This window comes from Megascapheus bottae, chromosome 8, assembly GCF_031878675.1.
Source record: "Megascapheus bottae isolate mThoBot1 chromosome 8, mThoBot2.hap1, whole genome shotgun sequence".
NCBI lineage: Eukaryota > Metazoa > Chordata > Mammalia > Rodentia > Geomyidae > Megascapheus > Megascapheus bottae.
In genome coordinates, this window is record NC_143516.1 from 5,005,881 (window position 1) to 5,028,001 (window position 22,121).

General features: G+C 45.9%; 2 protein-coding genes across 2 annotated transcripts in view; one reads left to right on the forward strand and one right to left on the reverse strand.

Moving 5' to 3' along the window:
• The window catches only part of Plg (plasminogen), a 34,897-nt gene extending 16,337 nt beyond the window's left edge, over positions 1 to 18,560 (forward strand). The window contains exons 10-19 of the mRNA XM_090337870.1: positions 349 to 508; positions 6,451 to 6,632; positions 7,040 to 7,188; positions 7,742 to 7,835; positions 8,621 to 8,741; positions 9,978 to 10,052; positions 10,350 to 10,490; positions 11,941 to 12,047; positions 17,224 to 17,369; positions 18,158 to 18,560. Of these exons, the coding sequence (XP_090193996.1) occupies positions 349 to 508; positions 6,451 to 6,632; positions 7,040 to 7,188; positions 7,742 to 7,835; positions 8,621 to 8,741; positions 9,978 to 10,052; positions 10,350 to 10,490; positions 11,941 to 12,047; positions 17,224 to 17,369; positions 18,158 to 18,319 (1,337 nt within the window). The 3' untranslated portion in view covers positions 18,320 to 18,560. The remainder of the gene's footprint in view (positions 1 to 348; positions 509 to 6,450; positions 6,633 to 7,039; positions 7,189 to 7,741; positions 7,836 to 8,620; positions 8,742 to 9,977; positions 10,053 to 10,349; positions 10,491 to 11,940; positions 12,048 to 17,223; positions 17,370 to 18,157) is intronic.
• Positions 18,561 to 19,882: 1,322 nt separating this feature from the next.
• The window catches only part of Slc22a3 (solute carrier family 22 member 3), a 58,199-nt gene continuing 55,960 nt past the window's right edge, over positions 19,883 to 22,121 (reverse strand). The window contains exons 10-11 of the mRNA XM_090337871.1: positions 21,371 to 21,470; positions 19,883 to 20,463 (exon numbers count right to left, since the gene is read on the reverse strand). Coding sequence (XP_090193997.1) covers positions 20,403 to 20,463; positions 21,371 to 21,470 — 161 coding nt within the window. The 3' untranslated portion in view covers positions 19,883 to 20,402. The remainder of the gene's footprint in view (positions 20,464 to 21,370; positions 21,471 to 22,121) is intronic.

The window sequence follows — 22,121 nt, forward strand, 5'->3', positions numbered from 1 at the left end:
AATGGCCTTGGTTTGTTCATGGCTCAGAGTATGCCAGTGAAGGGGTCACAGGCTCTCGGATGTGGCTTCTGACTGAACCTTCTGTAAGTCAGGCTGGTTGTGAGGGCTCCTTTGTGTTTCCCCTGCCTCCTGTTTCATTCGTGACACCCTCACTCTTAGCCCTAGGTCAGTGTCCGTTCCTGCGTGGGTCTAGCTCTGTGCATCACATTAGCTTTGTTTTTCACGGGCCACAGAGGCGAGAGCCACTGTGCTGTTTCCCAGCGCTGACTGGACTGCTTTGTCGTACATGGCCCGTCAGGTCTGTCTTCCCGTCCTTCCGCTGCCTGATCTCTTCTGTTTCCACTTCAGCGCCACCTGAGCAAACCCCTGTCGTCCAGGAGTGCTACGAGGGCAACGGGCAGAGCTACCGAGGCACCTCCTCCACCACCATCACGGGGAAGAAGTGTCAGTCCTGGCGGACGATGACTCCGCACCGGCACGACAAGACCCCAGACAAGTTCCCAAATGCGTACGTCTCTGATGTCAGTCACGAGCGAGGCAGGAGCTGACGGAACTGACAGTTACATGAGATATGCTTTCACCTAGCGTCTCACAGCCAGCGTTTCTCAGGTCTAGAGTGGGAGCCACCTTTTCTCAGGGGTCTTGTCTGTCAGCAAAAGGTCTGAGAGAAGAGAGGCGCCAGGATGGTTTTCTTTCCTGAGTAGCTTTGTGGAAGCGGGGTTGGGGGCAAAGCAGGGAGGAGCTGAGTCTGTACTAGTGAGAAGCTCAGAAGAACACGTGGCCATCGTTGAGGACAGCACCATTCCCCACCGCTTACTAGGTCTTTGGGCTTCTGTCATTCCAGCCTCAAGGCACTGAAGGGAACTAAGTACCTGCCATCATGCCTCAGGACACGAATCAGTATTTCTATCTGAACCTTCACCTTCCTGGGCTCACTGGGTCTTAAGGGTAAACAGTGCCAGGAGGGTAAAAGGACTGGCGTAAGATAAAAACTGAAGTGGTGAAAATGATGGGTGAGGAAACCGAGAATCAAAAGAAGGAGTGGCTTTGCTGGTATCTAGTAGATTTTAGGATAAGAAATAGCACCAAGGACACCGCATAAGGACAAAGCATTGTTAGGTCTAATAATGTGTCCTAACAACAGAACCTCAGTTAGAGGAGGCAAGAACTAAGGATTGAGATGGATTGAGTCTATAAGTCTAGCTAAATATTTTCCCCATTTTTTTCCTTCCGTTATTTATAAATCTTCCCAAAACAAAATATAAATGGACAATTAAACAAAAAAAAATCAGAGAGAAGACACAGACATTTAAAAGCAAAATATCAAGTTCCAAGGCTATGCCAGCCATGGAGTCTCTTCCAGTGAGAAAGAGGCAGTCACCTGAGCTACATGCTTACCACACAAAAAAGTCTTTTCCTTTTTTTGCCAGTCCTGGGGCTTGAACTCAGGGCCTAGGCACTGTCCTTGGACACTTTTTACTGAAGGATAGCACTCTACCACTTGAGCCACAGTACCATTTCCAGCTTTTTCTGAGTATGTGGTACCAAGAAATCGAACCCAGGGCTTCATGCATGGTAGGCAAACATTCTACCACTAGGTCACATCCCAGCTCCAAAAAAAGTCTTTGTTGCCAGGTATCAGAAATGTATTCCTTTATCCTAGCTACTCTAGAAGCTCAGACCTGGTAGATCGTAATTCAAGGCCAGCCTAGCCAAAAAATGTCCTTGAGACTCCATCTCCAAAGTAGTCAGCAAAAAGTAAACCTGGCTTAAGTGGTAGAACAACAATGCAGCAAGCAAGCTGAATAAGTATGCAAATGTGAGGTCCTGCCCAAGATTGCAAAAGAAAAATAAGTCTCTGTACTTATGGAAAAATTAAAATAACATCACTCTTGAATTAGGGACTTTTTTTTTCATACAAGTAATGAATTTAGAAAATCCCCCAAATCTTTGGAACTTAACACATATCTAAACAATCTATGCCTCAAAGAAGAAATCACAAAGGAATTTTAAAATGTTTTGAGCAGAATAATAAAAAGTACAGCATACCAAATCGGGTTCCTGATGAAGTCTTTTGTAAGGGCTCTGTAAGTTTGTAGTCAATAATTTGAGATAACAGTTCTCAGAATATAGTCTGAAGATCTGGAGATCCCTGAGATCTCTCCTGGAAGTCTACAAGCTTAAAACAGTTCCAAGTTTTTTTGGTATTTATTTGTTTATTTTAAAAGATTGTATTAACACTGATTTTTACATCATATTTCAAATGTTCTATTTAACAAACAAGCCTTCAAGAAGGGAATCTCTATATGCAATCACTGGCACATAGAGTTTAGAACGTAATTAAAATTAAGCTGAGGGTTTGCATGTCATAGATACATATCAATCCATATTATAACATTATGTCTATATATATCCCATCATAGATTTTTATGTCTACGTAATTATGTTCATATCCCCAAGACCATCTGCATAATCCTGGGTACCCAAATATTGAGTCCTCGCTCTTGTACTGTTTGGATCTAATATCCACATATTAAGGAGACCATGCGCCTTGTGTTCCTTAGGTCTTGACTTACCTCACTCAATATGATTTGCTCTAGTTTCATCCACTTCCCAGCAAATGCCATTATTTTATCTTGTCTGTTGGCTATGTAGAATTCCATTGTGTGTGTGTGTGTGTGTGTGTGTGTATATATATATATATATATATGTATGTATATATATATGTCACATTTTTTGTATCCATTTATCTGTAGTAGGGCATCTGGGTTATTTTTCATCTCTTGGCTATTGTGAATAGTGCAGAGATGAACATAGCTGAGCAGGTGTCCTTATCATATCTTGGGTTATGATGTTCGAGGTAGATGCCCAGAAGTGGTATGGCGGGATCGTAGGGAAGGTCAATTTTCAGTTCTTTAAGAAACCTCCACACTGCTTTCCAGAGTGGCTGAACTAGTCTACATTCCCACCAGCAGTTCAGTAGGGTTCCTCTTTCTCTGCAACCCGGCCAGCATGTTGTCTGAGTTCAGAATATTGGTATTCTAATTGGGGTAAGGTGGTATCTTAGGGTTGTTTTATTTGCATTTCCTTTATGACCATGGATGATGAGCATTTTCTCTCTTTTTCTTTTGCCATTTTTATCCTCTTCTTTTGATGTCTCTCTTTAGTTCCCTTGCCCATTTAGTGATTGGTTTGTTGGGTTTGAGGGAGATTAGTTTCTTGAGTTCCCTGAAGATACTGGATATTCTGATGTATTATTGGTAAATATCTTTTCCTAGTTGGTTGGCTGTCTTTCTACTTTAGTAGTCATGCCTTTGTCTGTGCAGAAACTTTATTTTTAGGTAGTCCCATTTATCAAGTTTCTCTCCAATCTGTTGTGACCCTGGGATTCTGTTCAGGAATCTTTTGCCTGTGCCTATGACTTCCAATGTCTCTCCTACTTTATCATGTAGCAGTTTCACAGTTTCTGGTCTGACATTGAGGTCTTTGATCCACTTTGAGTTAATGCTTGCGCATGGAGAAAGGCTAGGATCAATGTTTAGTTTTCTGCATGTGGCTGCCCAGTTTTGCCAGCACCAATAATTGAGTAGGCTATGTTTGTACCACTGTATATCTTTGGCTCCTTTGTCAAATACAAGTTGACCATAGGTATGTGGTTTTATTTCTGGATCTTTTATTCTGTTCCACTGATCTTCTGGTCTGTTTTTGTGCCAATACCATGCTGTTTTTGTTATTATGGCTCTATAGTAGAGTTTGAAGTCTGGTATTGTAATACCACCTGCATTGCTCTTTTTGCCTAGAATTGTTTTAGCTAGTCTAGGTCTTTTCTTGTTCATTATAAATCTTTGGATTATATGTTCTATTTTAGTAAAGAATGTCTTTGGCATTTTGATGGGGATTCCACTAAAAATATCAATATTGGCAGTATGGTCATTTTCACTATGTTGGTTCTCCCTATCCATGAGCATGGGATGTCTTTCCATTTCCTGGTGTCCTCTTTAATTTCTTTCTTTAGGCTTTTATAGTTTTCATTAAATAATTCCTTTACATCTTTGGTTAAGTTAATTTCTAAATATTATTCTTTTGGGGGATATTGCAAATGGGATCATTTTCTTGATTTCGCTTCTGTTTGTGTATTGTTGGTGTACAAGAAGGCCACTGACTTTTGCAGGTTAATTTTGTGTCCTGCCACTTTGCCAAAGTGATTTATTAGTTCTAGGAGTTTGAGAGTAGAATTTATTGGGTCGTTCAGGTATAGGATCATGTCATCTGCGAATAGGGATAATTTAATTTCTTTTCTTATGTGGATCCCTTTGATGTCCTTTTCTTGCCTTATTGCTCTGGCTAAGGGTTCCAGCACTATACTGAAGAGAATGGAGAGAGTGGGCATCTCTGTCTTTTCCTGATTTTAAAGTAAATGTTTCTAGTCTTTCTCCATTTAGTGATACTGGCTGTAGGTTTGTCATATGTGGCTTTAATTATTTTAAAGAATATAGCTCCTATTCCTATTTTTTTCTAGTGATCTCAACATGAATAGATACTATATTTTGTTAAATGCCTTCTCAGTGTCCAGAGAAATTATCATGTTATCATATGATTCTTAAGCTTAGCTCTATTGATATGATGTACTATATTAGTTGATTTGCAAATGTTAAACCAGTCTTGCATATGTGGGATGAAGTCTACTTGATCATAGTGTATAATTTTTAAAATTTGTTTCTGGATTCTGTTGGCTAGTATTTTACTGAGGAGTTTTGCATCTGTGTTCATTAGAGAGATAGGTCTGTAGTTCTCTTTTTTTTGTTGGGTCTTTCCCTGGTTTGGGGATAACTGTGATATCAGCTTCATAAAATGAATTTTGGATGGCTCCTTCTGCTTCTATTTCTCAGAAGAGTTTCAAGAGTTTGTGTATTAATTCATCTTTAAAAGCCTTGTTGAATTCCATAGTGAAACTGTCTGGACCTGGCTCTTTTAAGTTGGCATGTCTCTGAGCGCTAACAGTTTCAACTTTTTGCCAGTCCTGAGCTTAAGCTCAGAGCCTGAGCACTGTCTTTGAATTTTCTCAAGATTAGAACTCTACCACTTGAGCCTCAGCATCACTTCTGGCTTTTTTCTATGTATGTGGTACCAAGGAATCGAACCCGGGTCTTCATGAATGCTAGGCAAGCCCTCTACCACTAGGCCAAACTCCAGGCCCCAACAGTTTCATTCAAAAAAAAATTTCTCTCCATCCACACATTTGACAAATGACCTCTATTTGGAACATATGTGCACTCTTCTCCCACTCACTAATAACGACGACAACCACATTAAAAACTAGGCAGGAAATTGGAATAGGTATTTCCCAGGGCAAGATGTACAAATGGCCAATAAATACCTGACCATCGTTCCATGAAAGAAAGAACAATTGTAATGGTCACGACAGCTAGTGGACGGCCCGGGGAAATGGCAGATAGCTGTAAGGAGCATTCGAGTGCAAAGAGAGGGTGTGCAACTGGCACATTGGCCTACATAGGAAGTTGTACAACCTCTTCTGAAACCACTGCACTGGATTCCTATAACACGACATATGCAAGGGTCTCTTCTACCCATCTGCAGTCTAGTCTTGAATATTTCACCTATAATAATCTGCATGTAAGTCACCAGAGACATCTGCAAGAGTAGACAGAGCAGCTTTGTGAATAATAGTCCCAAATTACAACAACTAGGAAAGCTAAGCAATAAGAAAATGAGTCAATAGTGTGTCATCTATTCAGACAACAAAAAAATTCAGCAATAGAAAGGAACAGAGTTCAAAACTACTACAGAACAACGTGCGTATTCTGTGGGAACCATTTATATAAAGCTCCAGAAGAGACAAAACTTCTTATGGTAAAAGAAACTGGTAGTGTTTGCTTTGGGGAGGCTGGCAGAGGCTGGGTGGTGGCACAGAGCTTCTAGGGTGAGGAAAATGGCATATGTCCTCTTAGGAGTGTGTGCCACACAGGTATGTGTACTCATCAAACACGACACCCCCCTTCACATGCGTGCCTTTCCCTTCCTCGGAAGGGAAGAGGGGGCATCTGTTTTGAAGCCTGGCTGTTTGGGTGTTTGCTGGCTGGCTTTCTCCATCTTGGGTCTGAGGCTGACCTTCAGCCTATGTTTCCATGTCTGGTTTGCTGGTGACTGAGTTGAAAGGAGAGGCCGGAGCTGAGGATTCCGGTAGCTGTGACAGTGAGGGTGTGGGGACCCCTAAGGGGGGGTCCTCTAGTGTCTCCCAGGTCCTCATCTGTGATGTCCCTTGCTCGATGTCTTACTGACTCCTTCACGAGCCCTCGGAAGCCCAGTGTACAACCATGTCCCCTTCTCCTTTCTCCTCCTCGCGCTCTATTCCAGGGCACTGGCTATGGCGCAGTCGGGAGGGCGTGAATTCCCCTTCCTCCCGTGACCCTGTTGTCTTGGGCTTTGCAGAGGCTTGACCATGAACTACTGCAGGAACCCGGATGCTGACAAGGGCCCCTGGTGCTACACCACCGACCCCAGCACCCGGTGGGAGTACTGCAACCTGAAACGATGTGCAGAAGCGGGAGGGGGACTGGTGGAGGAGCCAGCCATGTCCCAGGTCCCCAGCGTGCAGGCCACCCCCAAGCCGGGTAAGTGAGCGGCCGATCAGAACACCAGCATACGGCGGTGAAAAGGGAGGGAAGGGTTTTTGTTTTTCCAGATGTAGAAGCGTCCAGGCTGTACCCAGCCCTCCACATGGCCTGAGAGCCGCCCGGGCTGTGACGTGGCGTCCTCAGGATGGCACAGGGCAACCTCTTAGGGTACAAAGTGTTCTGTGATTAGGTTAGTCGTGTCCTGGCGAGTTCCCTTCTGAACATTCTGCAAACTAACCGTTATGTCCACCCCAGCGAGTGTTTCTGGAACCTTCTGAGACTAGGTGGGGTTCCCTGTGATTCTAGCACTTAGGGTTCTGGAGGATGTAAGGCTGGGCACTGTGTTGGTGCCGGGTCACCTGGTCATAAAGGCGGGCAGATAACTACCGCTTTCTTTCCTACAGACTGCATGTTTGGGAATGGCAAAGAGTATCGAGGCACGAGGGCCACCACTGTGATGGGTACCCCATGCCAGGCGTGGGATGCCCAGGAGCCCCACAGCCACACCATCTTCACCCCAGAGACCAATCCGCGGGCAGGTCTGGAAAGTAACGTAAGGCACTGGGATTCCTGCTCTGCCTCTCAGCAAGCAAGCTCTGAACAGAATTCTGGGTGCTTTGGGTTGTGGACAACCAGTGTGGACTGCGCTTGCAAGTCCGAGGGCAAGGAAGGGAAGCAAACTATAGAGAGATTGCAGAGGAACAAAGCCTGTACCAGAATGGGAGTGCAACTGGCAGAGCGAGCGCAGGAGACGCAAGGTCCACCCCGCACCGCGCATTTCAGGCTTCTTACTCCTCTCTGTCTCCTCGCTGGAGATCAGAGAATGGTGGAGGCCATTGGGGAACATCTAAAGAGACATTTCCATGTAACAAGAGATGCTGTGACACCCGGGGCATCGCAGAGGCTGTATGGGAATCTTGGGTCTCGTGTCATCATGCAGAAAACCGAAAGGGCTGTGTGTTAGTTACAAACATAACTTGCCAAAAACCCAGTAAGAAGGAAAGAAAGAAAATGGCAGAGAAGCAGGCGGATGTGGAACGGGAAAGCGTGTCCCTACTCTGCCCCAGGGGCCACCTCCCAAATCCTTTTATTTATTTATTTTTCAGTACTGCCGAAATCCTGATGGTGACGTCAATGGTCCCTGGTGCTACACCACAAATCCACGGAAACTTTTTGACTACTGTGACATCCCTCAGTGTGGTACGCTGCTTTCTTGCTTGTAAGGAAGGCGCTTTGCAAATAAATGTGGAAATTATCTCCTTAGTCCAGATTTGGGGGGAGAGGGGAAAGGGAAGAGAAAGGAGAGAAAAGAAGGGAAAGGAGAGGGAAGAGGGGAGAGGAGAGGCAAAGAGAGATGGGAGGGGGAGAGAGAAAACAGCACAAACCCCAGATCCTAACCCCAAACAACCACAAACCCCAAATCCTAAAGGTCCTTGAGCTTTGTGCTCAGGAGAGAGGAGATGGCCTTCTCCTGACCCTCTTCTGTCATGGACGTCTGAACCTGTTTACTATTAATCTCACTCGCAACAACTTTCCCTGTGCCACTTTCTGTAGTACACACACACACACACACACACACACACACACACACACACACACACACACAGAAACAAATCCTTAATATCTTTCCATGAGATAGCAACTTTCCACACTCTGGATGAGGACAATAAGGAGCAGGAAGAGGATATAATTTGGTAAGCGTATTATATCAAGTTGGAATATGAACTACAAATAACTACCATGTCCATCGATGTCGTCTCAGAAAGGATCTTATGCCAAACTACACCAGAGTACTTCATCAACCCCAACGCAGTAAAGGACAGTTTATATTCTAAGGGAGAAGGTGCTGGATCACTTGTGTCCTGGGCTTTGCGATGCCTTTGTGTTATTTCCTGGCCATGCAGCCACGGTTTTAGCTTGAATGATACAAATGCATTGGTAGCTCTGAGTCAAATGTGACGTCCTTTTCCCACACCATGTCCCAGAGTCAGCTTCCTTCGCTTGTGGGAAGCCTCAAGTGGAGCCGAAGAAATGTCCTGGGAGAATTGTCGGTGGGTGTGTGGCCCAACCCCACTCGTGGCCCTGGCAAGTCAGTCTCAGAACCAGGTAAGAACCAGGTCACAGGGAATAGTTCCCACATGAGCTCTGGAAAACCTTTACCAAACCCACACAGCAGGTGGTGGCAGTGCCTGGCTCTAAGTACTTCTATAGAATAATAAAGCCCCACGCACGCGTGCGCGCGTACATACACACACACACACACCCACAGAGGTTCTTTGGTTTAAAAATGGACACAGACTTAAAAAAAACCCAATCACTCTCTGGGCCACTATCCTCAAAATCTGTAGATGCACTGATCAACTTTAGAAATTGAGGTTGCTGGGAGAAGAGAGAAGATGCTTTATGGGTCCATCACAAAATAAAAAGGAAGTGTCACACTTGTGAAGGTGACACTTAGGGGTGGAGATGTGGTAGCATGGAGGACTCCCATGTACCAGAGACTCAGACTGGCAGACAAGAAACACGACATGCCCTTCTATGAATCAACAATTGGGCACAGAGGCTGCTCACTCTTCTACAACACCCGAACAAATGCTTTAGATTGTTAAGATGATGATGATGGTGGTGGTGGTGGTGAGAATATTATATCAAGATGGAATAATAATTACAAACAACCTCCTGTCTTCTCCTTCCTTCCTGTTCCCTCTCTTCCTCTTTCCTTCCCTTTCTTTCTTCCTTTCATCTTTTCTCCTTCCTTCCTTCCTTCGTTTCTTCTCTCCCTCCCTCCCTCTTCTTTCTTTACATTTTTCCTTTCCTCTCTTTCTCATTTTCTTTCTTCTTATGCGGGGAATCTGCATTCTGGTTGAGCAGCTCCCCTTGTGATTCTGGGCTGCTGCTGGCCTCGGTGGGTATGGGGCGGCCTAAGCCATCGGTGGCTCAGGCTCCTGTGCTTCTCCTGCTATTTGAGATCCCCTCTGGCTCTGTGCATGATGCTGCACTGGCTTAGATCTTGTCAATACACAAGGAAGGGGATCCCGAGGGAAGACCTTGGCCGGTGGCTTGTGTTATAATCTAGAGCTAACAAGTCAATGCTATGGGTGGAGGACTCTATCTCTGTGGCCAGACTGCCTGAGCTTCCCTCGGCCATCTTTAAGGATGGAGAGACCTCTGGGGAAAATCTCCCTGCAGGAATTTAGTATTCTTGCTGTCCTCTTGATGGGCTACTAGCCTTTGAGGAATAGAAGCATTATCAAAATCAAGTAAACACTCTGGCATTTTGTACAATGGAACAAGAAGACTTTGTTTTGAACTAAAATCCCGACTCTCCTTCTTCTTCCCTAGACTAGGACAGCACTTCTGTGGGGGCACCTTAATATCCCCAGAGTGGGTGCTGACCGCTGCCCACTGCTTGGAGAGGTATGTTCCCTGGCAATTGACATGAACCATGTCCTAGAGATTCCCTCCCTCTCCCTCCCTCTCTCCCTCCCTCCCTCTCTCCCTCCCAACCCAGTCCAGCTGAGGCTGTGGCCAGGACAAGCCACTGGTCTGTGTTAGCCTCAGTTCCCTCCTTCAGAGCAATTCAAGAACATTCCCTAACTTCCAGGTCTAGGCGCCTCATGAGTTGTTGCTCACCACTCAGAAGCCACTGAGCTGGCGGGTCATAACAGAGGAAGGGGGGCTGTATTTCAGCCCTCACAGCACCATCTGTTCCAGGTCTCCGAGGCCCTCATCATACAAGGTCATCCTGGGTGCACACAAGGAAGCGATTCTGGAATCAGATGTTCAGGACATAGAAGTGTTCAAGCTGTTCCTGCAGCCTGGCGGGGCTGACATCGCCTTGCTGAAGCTGAAACGGTACCACTGCCCCCCCCCCAACTCCATAGCTGCGCCCTGAGCTCTGCCAAGTCATTGGCTTTTGCCTGGGCTTTAGAAGCCATAACCACGGTGTGGGGAGGTATGGCTACGATAGGAATGGAGCTAGCTTGTATCAAACCACGCCAAATTCATCAGAAAACCAAGATGAAGCCCCAGGCCTGCCACCCACCCGCTGTGGGCCTGACAAAAGGCACTAGGACTCAGTTTCTCCAGGGGTTCCAGGGCTCCCACAACTCACCCAATGTACACTCAGTGACATTCCCAGGATCAGCAAATGGCTCAGTTGGCCCAAGATGACAATATGTTTGGGAGAATCGTGTAAGATTATGCATTTCAGAGTCCTTAAAAACCCTGTAATGCCTGGTGCTGGAGGCTCATGTTGCAAATCCTAGCTACTCAGGAGGCTGAGATGTGAGGATCACAGATCAAAACCATCCCAGGCAGGAAAGTCCGGGAGATTCTAACCTCCAAATAACTACCAAAAAGCCAGAAGTGGAGCTGTGGCTCAAGTGATAGAGCACTAGCCTTGAGTAAACAAAGCTGGGGGGGAGGGCAGTGCCAAACCCTGAAGTCAAGCCCCAGGACAGGCACAAAACATATTTTCTTTACAAAAGGGTGCCATTGTCCAAAAAAGACATGTACTCATTACCTGATTTATGAAATGCTAACAACTGCTGTACAATACCTTAACAATAACAAATAACAGTCAAATTGTATTTACAAACAGAGAGAGCGAGGGAAATCTCACAAAATAAACAAGCAACACATGCATAAACAATTCCCAAATGCAAGTTCTATCATTTTGATCTCCTGTAGTTTTGTTTCTTGCTAATTGAAATGGAATTCTATTGTGCCTGACACGGCAAAAAATTGACTTCTATACTACAGAGTTAGCAATGTTTAGAAAGAGTAGAGAGACTCACCCAAAGATGGCTATGTTGAGAAAAGCTGCTCTGGGACAGGCAACAGGCACATGTGAATGGGTTCCAGATAAGGGCACGGAATGCCATGCTGTCGGTGAGGAAGCCAGCTGGGAAGCCGGGGACTGAATGCTGTTCTTTAGGACCGGTCCCACACATGGGCAGCTTTTCTTGTCTGAAAACTGAGCAATGAGGCTCTAGAAAGAAAGAAAGGGCTTAGCCTGAACAGTAGCCAATTTCTCTCATATTCCCCCTGTGTCTTCCCATGTATCCCGTGGTCTTGGGTGGATGTCCTGAACAAGTATTGTACAGTTTGGGTCCCGGCAGTGTCCTCGGACAGACAATCCTGCTTCTCTCACACACACACACAGATGCTTTCCATGTAGAATCAGGTTTGTTTAGCTCCTGGGAATTGTTAGGCCCATGCGAGGTGAGGCAAGGAGGGTCTGGAGGGAGAAAGTCCAGGGATAGGGAGGACTCAAGGTTAATGGCTGCGGTTTTTCTTTCAGCCCTGCCATCATCACAGACAAAGTTATCCCAGCTTGTCTGCCACCCCCAAATTACGTTGTCGCAGACCGGACTGTCTGCTACATCACTGGCTGGGGAGAAACAAAAGGTGAGATGAATTCCAGGCCTTGTGGTGAGCTGACCCTGGCAGATGGTCTAGGTGAGAAAGCCTTGTCTGTGGCCTTCCTCACCTCCGTCCTGATGTTGGGCACTGGGCTATGTCTCTAGAATCAGCCATCAAGGAATGTGGGCAGGGGGGAGGAGCCGACCTTTGACTCTCTTCACCTGTAGTGGCAACACTAATCCCACCCCCCAGGGAAGTGGATTTTCACCACGGCCCCTGATTCTAGGGCGGCGTTGCATCGATGGGTGGGTGAGGGCCGAGCTCGTCCTGTGGAGCCTGCTGCCTTGCCAGTGCCTGTGGTCACTGTGGGGTCCCTTCTCTTGGTGTCCATGTGCCCTGACCACAGCTCTTCCCAGCAGGCCAGGCCCCATTGGCCGTAAGAAGGCTAAGGATGTCATAGGACTTCTGCCTCCCTCTCAGACAAATCAGAGAGGGCACTGGCTCTCCCCGGAGCTGGAAAGAACTTAAGACTAGAAAACAGTTTTGTGGCTTAAAAAGCAAGAAAGCAAACAAACATCATCACAATCCCACTATCACCATCACCATCATTACCGCAATCATTATCACCATCACCATTACCACCATCATCACCACTATTATCACCATCATCATCACCACCATCACCACGATCATCACTGTCACCATCACCACCATCACCATCACCACCATCACTACCACCACCACCATCACCATTACCACCATCATCACCACCATCACCATCACCACTATCATTATCACCATCACCACCATCACCATTACCACCATCATCACCACTATTATCACCATCATCATCACCACCATCACCACGATCATCACTGTCACCATCACCACCATCACCATCACCACCATCACTACCACCACCACCATCACCACCATCATCACCACCATCACTACCACCACCACCATCACCACCATCATCACCACCATCACCATCACCACTATCATTATCACCATCACCACCATCACCATTACCACCATCATCACCACTATTATCACCATCATCATCACCACCACTATCACCATCATCATCATCACCATCACCACGATCATCACCGTCACCACCATCACCATCACCACCATCACCATCACCACCATCATCATCATTGTCACCATCTTCACCATCACCATCATCATCACCATCAACACTATTACCATCACCTCCGTCATCATCACCACCACCATCACTACCACCACCACCATCACCATTACCACCATCATCACCACTATCACCATCACCACAATCATTATCACCATCACCACCATCACCATTACCACCATCATCACCACTATTATCACCATCACCATCACCACCACTATCACCATCATCATCACCATCACCACGATCATCACCGTCACCATCACCATCATCACCATCACCATCACCACCATCATCATCATTGTCACCATCTTCACCATCACCATCACCACCATCACTATCACCACCATCATCATCATTGTCACCATCTTCACCATCACCATCATCATCACCATCAACACTACTACCATCACCTCTATCATCATCACCACCACCATCACTACCACCACCACCATCACCATTACCACCATCATCACCACCATCACCATCACCACAATCATTATCACCATCACCACCATCACCATTACCACCATCATCACCACTATTATCACCATCACCATCACCACCACTATCACCATCATCATCATCACCATCACCACGATCATCACCGTCACCATCACCATCATCACCATCACCATCACCACCATCATCATCATTGTCACCATCTTCACCATCACCATCACCACCATCACTATCACCACCATCATCATCATTGTCACCATCTTCACCATCACCACCATCATCACCATCAACACTACTACCATCACCTCTATCATCATCACCACCACCATCACTACCACCACCACCATCACCATTACCACCATCATCACCACCATCACCATCACCACAATCATTATCACCATCACCACCATCACCATTACCACCATCATCACCACCACTATCACCATCATCATAATCACCATCACCAAGATCATCACTGTCACCATCACCACCATCACCATCACCATCACCACCATCACTATCACCACCATCATCATCATTGTCACCATCTTCACCATCACCACCATCATCACCATCAACACTATTACCATCACCTCCATCATCGTCACCACCACCATCACTACCACCACCACCATCACCATTACCACCATCATCACCACCATCACCATCACCACTATCATTATCACCATCATCATCATCATCATCGTCACAATCACCACCACCACTATCACCACCACCACCATCATCATCATCATCATCACCATCACCACGATCATCACAATCACCATCACCACCATCATCATCACCATTACCACCATCATCACCACCATCATCATCACCACCATCACCATCACCACAATCATTATCACCATCATCATCACCATCACCATCATCATCACTATCACCACCACCACTATCACCACCACCACTATCACCACCACCATCATCATCATCATCATCATCACCACAATCATCATCATCACCATTACCACCATCATCATCACCACCATCACCACAATCATTATCATCATCATCATCACTGTCACCACCACCACTGTCACCACCATCATCATCATCATCATCATCATCATCATCATCATCATCACCATCACCACAATCATCACCACCACCATCACTACCACCACCACCATCACCATCACCATCTTCACCATCACCACAATCATTATCACCACCATCATCATCATCATCACAATCACCACCACCACTATCACCACCACCACCACCACCACCATCATCATCATCATCACCATCACCACAATCATTATCACCACCACCATCATCACCATCACCATCACCACCACCATCATCATCGTCATCACTATCACCATCATCATCACCATCATCACACCATCATCATCACCATCACCATCACCATCATCATCACTATCACCACCACCATCATCACCATCATCACCATCATCATCATCATCTTGTCACCACCATCACCATCACATCATCATCATACCCATCATTCCCACCACCCCTACCTCCCCACCATTTCCCTGTCACCACCACCATCACCGTCAGCATCTGCATCATCAGTAAACACCACATACCACATAATCAATGTGTGCTCAAGCCTGATAGAACGAACACCAAAGGACCCCAAGGTCCACCTCCTTGTAAGTCTGAGCACTGACCTGTCGCTCCCAGACATGTCACATGACTTGGAATATGAACGGACCAGGAAGAATCACAAATGTAACTGCACAAGTAATGCAGTTTATGTTGTCTCTTGCTTATCCCCTTGCTCCATGTTACTCTTGACCTACAGTCAATGTTCTCAGCCTCTCGAGCCTATCACACTTCTCCTTCTCTTGGCTTTGTGTCTTTATGCTTCCCTGGTCTGTCGTCTTCAAATGCAAAATGTGGAGGTGAGGGGATCCCCCAGGCAGGCTTAGGTGGCTGCTTTCTGGGCTCCAGGCTTTCCCCGGCTCAAGCCTGTAGCCTCCTGCGGAGCTCTGCCGAAGGTCTCCGGATGTGCCTTCTCTAGATATGGCCACCAGATGGCAGCACCTCCACACAGACCCCATCAACTTCCTGTCACCCAGCTGTGGGTTTCACCCATGTGCCCAGAGAGCACACCCAAGAGCACTTGCCAGCAGTCACCACATTAACTTTCAGCAGAATATTTCCGCCCCCTCTGCTCTCTCCCACTAACTTTGGACAATGCCCACCCCACCTGCTTGCCCAGTGTTTGGAGGTCAGGCCCTTCCTCCTCTCTGGCCCGGAAGGACTGCGCTGGGCTTTGGACAGGACATTCACACAAACCTCCTATGGACCCTATGATCCCCAGATTGAGTGCAAGTTTTCTGACCCCAGACAAGCATCCAAGTCCAGTCCAAGTCTCAGGAAGGGTTAGTGGGCCTTTCCTTGGCTGTCCTATGCTAGCATAGGGAAAAACAAACAAGCAAGGAACATGTATTGCAAAACTTGGGGAAAGCCAGGCTTGCGAAATTAGAAAATTGGATTATCTGTAAACTCCTGAGATATCCTTGGCTCAGGTGTGTTCATCAGGAAAAAAGCATTTGCTCCAGCAATTTTGCAAATGCCCTCTTTCATTCTTGCGGAGCTAGAGAAGCAGTTTTCCCCCTTCCGCAAAAATGAAGTTATGCGACCACTAACACACAAGCCTTTAATTGTCAAAGCAATGTAAATTAGAAAATGAATCTGGATAATATCCACCTGTTACACTAGCTAATATTTTAAAAGTTAAAACAGTTCAACAATAGTATGATATGAATGTTCATGAAGGGATGGTGACACTCTTCTAGGACGTTTTTATACCATCATAGCCTTTTAGGCACTAATGTGACAAAGCTTTGGGGAACTGTAGCTATGTCTATATGATTTCTGGGAATTCAGAACCTTACAGAATGAGGACAAACTGTGTGACAGATAAGACGCTGGAGGCAAGAGTGGGGTCAACAGAACACAGTGGCAATCTCTATAAGCCTGTTTCCTTCCTTAAGTGTCTGCTACACAGGACTGGCTGTGGGTTAAAGGAATTGTGCCATATTCTGAGCTTATGCCTGAAAAGGTTAACTCTCCAAGAGTGATAGCTATTTTTACTTTTTATTGCAATGATATACACACAACATAAAATTCACTATCTTAGCCAATTTGAAAAGTGCATTAGAGAGGAACTTAAAACCGTTACAATGTTATGTATCTGGCCACCAAGTTTCTAGAACATTTTTCTACTCCAAGAGGAAACCTCAGAACCATTATATAGCCCCGCATTACATTAAAAAGCCTTTCTAGCGAACAGGAAGGCAAGATGTCAATTCCTGAGCTTTTCTATAGCCTGAAAAGGATGTGTGCAAATAGGAGCAAGGGCTTTTTCAAACTCTCTTCACGTACTAATTGTGCTTATAGATTTTAAAAGAAAAGTTAAGAGTAAGCAAAAGACAATTCTCCAAGCATTATCCAGAAGTCTCACAACATCTTCTGTAAAATGGCCCATTGGGTTATCCAACCATAGGCACAAACAAGCCCTGCCACGTCTGCTCTGCTGTTCTGGAAGTTTCCTCAGAACCATGTGTTGGCATCAGTGACTGTTTTTTTACTCTTTCAACACAGGGACCTTTGGCGCTGGTAATCTGAAGGAGGCTCAGCTCCCTGTGATTGAGAACAAGGTATGCAATCGCTATGAATACCTGAATGGAAGAGTCAGATCAACGGAGCTCTGCGCTGGACATTTGGCTGGTGGCGTTGACAGCTGCCAGGTAAGGAAAAACTAAAAGGAGAGTCACACTGGTTTATGGTTGGCCTGTCTCCGCCCCTCGTGGGAAAATCAGGAGGGTTTGCCAACCCAAGGGCCAGCATCGCTGTCGAGAAACTGTGTGGTCTGCCCTGAAGGCCGAAGGAGATCATCGCAGGTGAATCTCCAGGCCTTCCGTTCCAGTCAGACAGGCAGGAAGGGGTCCCAGTGCCACAACTTCCACAGGTCACATGACTCTGTTGGTGGACAGGGAAGAGGGCGGGGCTTTCCAACAAGGAAGGGGATGGAGAATCCAGGATGGAGAATCCAGCAGTACTTCTGTATAACTATGCTCAGGCCTGAAAGAAACCCCAGCAGGAGGGGAAGGAAAGTATTTACTAGGGATTGTTTCCCAGAGAAATGGAAACCTGTGGTTTCACTGTACATATTCTGCTCAGAACTTGAACACTTCCATGTTCAAATCTTAAGATCCTTCCAGTTTTTTGGTTTTTTTGTTGTTGTTTTGTTTTTTTTGCCAGTCCTGGGCTTGAGCTCAGGGCCTGAGCACTGTCCTTGGATCTTCTCAAGGCTAGAGCTCTACCACTTGAGCCTCAGCACCACTTTTTTCTATGTATGTGATACTGAGGAATGGAACCCGGGTCTTCATGCATGCTAGGCAAGCCCTCTACCACTAGGCCAAACTCCCAGCCCCCTTTCCAGTTTTAGGGACTGGGAAAACGTTCACACAGTATAGACAATCTGCAATCCCATAATCAAAGGTAGCCTCTTCACCCTTTCCCTTCCTTTTTTCAGGGCGACAGCGGAGGGCCACTGGTTTGCTTTGAGAAGGACAAATATGTTTTACAAGGCGTCACTTCCTGGGGTCTGGGCTGTGCACGTCCCAATAAGCCTGGTGTCTATGTTCGTGTTTCAATGTTTGTTTCTTGGATTGAGCAAACCATGAGGAATAATTAACTGGAGGGGAGCAAAAACTTACTGTAAGTGCTGGAACTTGCGTAGGGAATTCAGAATGTCCACAGACATTCGACAGTAATTGCAGACCCTGTACTTAACCACCATCTGCTGCCAGCCCCCAGCATTTTTATTTTTTTGTATTATTGTGAATAAATTTTTTTCCTGTCCATAAACTACTGGATTCTGTAATACCAAAGCAATATAAATGGGATGCCTGTTGAAAATAAACTGTGTACTAATATTGATTGCATTTAATTTGTTTTTCCGGGGGGGCGTCAGTATTTTCATGTTCTCCATCCTCCTTGTGAAGTCTCGGTGGATAAACTGAAGTTGGCTCGTTTTCAAAAGACCTGCAGGATGAGGCAGCCTGCGAGATAAGATTTAGCACATCGTCTGACGTGGCTGCTGAGGGCAGCCCAATGCATGTCCTTGGGGTCTTCTGGCCCCTCAAGGCATGAGGAGCCACACATACAGGGGGCCAGGACAACAAGGTCTCCTCTTGGGAATTACACGGACATGTCAGCTTCAGCCCAGCTCAGGGGCCATCATGCAGAGGTCATGGCGTGAGCCAGGAGACGGAAGTATGATAGCTGACTGGCGGAGTCTCTGTGTGTCTTGTATGTCCTACCTTAGGGAGGGTAGGAATGGTGTCACACCCCAGTGCCGAAGGCAGATCATTTCTTTCCCATCACACACTGGCTTCCACACTTGGAAGTGGCCCAGAGCATGGTTGTCACAGGGACAGCGTGTTTTAGGGTGACGCATGTTTGGAAGAAAGAGAAAGGGAGGACTATCTTTTTTTCTTAACAATTAAAATTTGTTTTTATTGTTACCAAACAAAAATATCAACTCAGAATACAATCCAGTGGTGACAGATACCAAAGAGCAACAGCCATTTTGTGGAAAAGAGAAGCAAAAATGCAAATATGTATGAGTGCAGGGTGAAGGCAGTATTGAATGTGCAATCACCGATGAGTAGAAATGTCACATTCAATTCTGATGTGCCTGGCCGGTTACAAGGATTATTTTACAAACAGCACACACATATTTCCATGTATGAATTCTTTCCTCATCAGTAAGGATAACCCTTGGTACCCATTTTATCTGTCCACACAAAGTCTGTCATTAAAATTAAATCAGCATTGGGTATGTACTGAAAGTGAAAGTAGAAAAAAATGTAAAATATAAAGTAGAACACTGCATTGTATTTCGGTTCCATGTGTCTTGAATGAGAACTGTCTACGTTTTTTGTCCATATGTTTTTTCCACTCAATCAAGAATACTGCTGGAACAAATGCAATATCAATACCTTTTTGTTTTTTTAAAATCATAAAATCCAGGAAATCTAATCCATGTTTTTTTTTGTTTGGTAAAGACAGAATTTGGGGCTCTTGGCATCCACTAAATGAGAGTCAAAAATATCCCAAACAATCTGTAGGCTGAACTTATAAAGAATGGAGACAAAGCCTTAACTCGCACAAGCAGGCCTGTTCTTATTTTAGGGACTGTGGCCCTGAACCCCAAGTGCTTCAGAGGAGGTGGATGGGGCAAACACTTGGCTGTGCCAGCCAAGGTGCCAGCCAAGAAAGTAGGCACCACCCTCAGCCTTCTATTCACCAAGGCTCCTCAGAATGTTGGGTTTGGAGCTCCGTCCTCTTATTAGACTGGTTAGAGGATTTCTGTGCTGGATGCTTGATTGCACGCCATCCGCTTCCATCCGTGTTAGAGCTTTCCTGAGACAGCGACAGCCTTTCTTTTCCTTTCTTCTCAGCCAGGGAGCCAAAGGCATTGCTCCAACACAGGAGAAAGCCCAGGGAGGGCTGTGGGCACCTAGAGGAGCTTTGCTAAAGTGAACACACGTGTTCTTCAGGGTAGCATGAGAATACTAAGTCATCTAACACCATAGAAAAATTCTTCAGACAGGGCATCTTTATATACTTAGAAGGAAGGGCGGAGCTGAAGGGCTCATCCCTCCAGCTGGGCTTGAGGGGGGGGGAGGAAGGGGGAGGGAGGAGGGGGAGGAGGGAGGGAGGGAGGGATGGAAACATCCTCGCGGCCCGTTCCTTCCCACTCTGAAGGAGCCTCAGACATGAGAGCTGGAAACCTGAATATTCTTTTTCCTGCCACATTGATGAGAATGTGAACTGACAAAACAAAAGAGAACAGAAAAAGTCCTTGTGAAAGATTATGCAACCCCTTAGTAGAAACAGCTAAGTTATCCAGTAATCTCATTGTTCCAATTTCTGACACTATTTTGAAAAATCAGATTGATTAATCATCCCTAGAACTTTCCTAAGAAAGACTTACTGTGCTCTCAAAACAAAATCTCCAGCCAATACCCAGCAGTCGGCTACCAAAGGATCTGACCAATCAGACAACAGCTGATGCCCCCATCATCTGTCTTGTCTTCCTGTCATCTGTCTGCCTATCTGTCTGTTCATCTACCTACCACCTATGTATCTGACTTCTTTGTTCTATGTATTTATCGAACATCTATCATGCCTCTGTCTGTCTCCTATGTATGCATCGTATCATCTATGTTCTGTCTATATATTTAGGGATGCATGTTTGTGTCTGTGTTCTCTTCTCTCTCCTATCTTCCTGTCTATCAATATTGTTTGCATTTCACCTTGTGAGTGAGCAGTCTTCACTGGCTCCCTGTTTCATTCCATACAGACAGATCCTGCTTCTTTTCAGGTCTGTAGAGTAATGCGTATTCTGGATATATTAGCAGTTTCTACCAGTTCTCTAATAACACACATTTAAATTATTTCACTGACACCTCATTAGTCCCTTTCTTTAGAGCATGTCTGAGTTTTAATACCTTAATTGGAGATGCTCTCAACCACTTTTTAAAAATAGCACATATTCTTTTTAAACTTTTTTTTTAGGTAACCTTTTAAATTTACCTTGAACCTTTTTCCTTAGGACATGAAAGGAAGACTTAACGTTATTTTTTTCCCTACAGGTATTCAGTTTTGTTAATAACATTCTTTCCCTCAGGGCTTAAATCGATGCTTTCATTTAGTATTATTGAAACTTGTACGATACCTGCCGAGTTTTTCCACATCATCCACCGTTTCTGGCAAGGCAATGCCTTTGGTTTCAGGTAGGAGCATCACGAGGCCACCACAGACGGAGGCCAGCACACCTGCAGAAAGGGGAAAGCACCATGTCCAGAACTACCCAGGACATTCTCCCCAACCCCCTCCCTTGGTCAGCTGCGCTGCTCAGCCATGACGTCCTCCACCCGCTGCTGGCGAGTACCAGCTCTTGCACTACTTCAGTGTTTGCACTTCTCCAAACCCTGGCCACCACCACAGTCCCTGTGCTCTTGGCATCTACTTGCTCAGTTAGCTGTTAGTCATGCGGCCCTGATAATGGGACAGCCTCTGTGTCGTAAGGTGATTCCCTTGTGGGAACGTCATGGAGCAGACATAGGCAAGTGTGGGTGGCCATGACATCACCAGGCAATGTGACCTTGTGTGTCCCTCACTGAGGATACTCTGGGCCTCTGCGTGGGGGTGGCTGTGCCCTGCTTCCCAAGGAAAACAGAAGCCAGCAGAGAGGAGACCTTCCTCTTCCTTTTCCTGATACTGAGTGCTTCGTGCACTCTGTTCTTCTGTTCCTGCCACGTGTCACACTATGAGCCTTGCCCGAGGGCAAGGCTTCATCCACACCCGTCTCCTACCATACGATTCATCTGCTCTGTCCTGCTCCACAGCTTACTAGAAAAGCTGAGCCACCTTAACTCTTGTCTTCACTGGCTGACCGTTGACCTCTCATCAGCCTTCAGTTACCA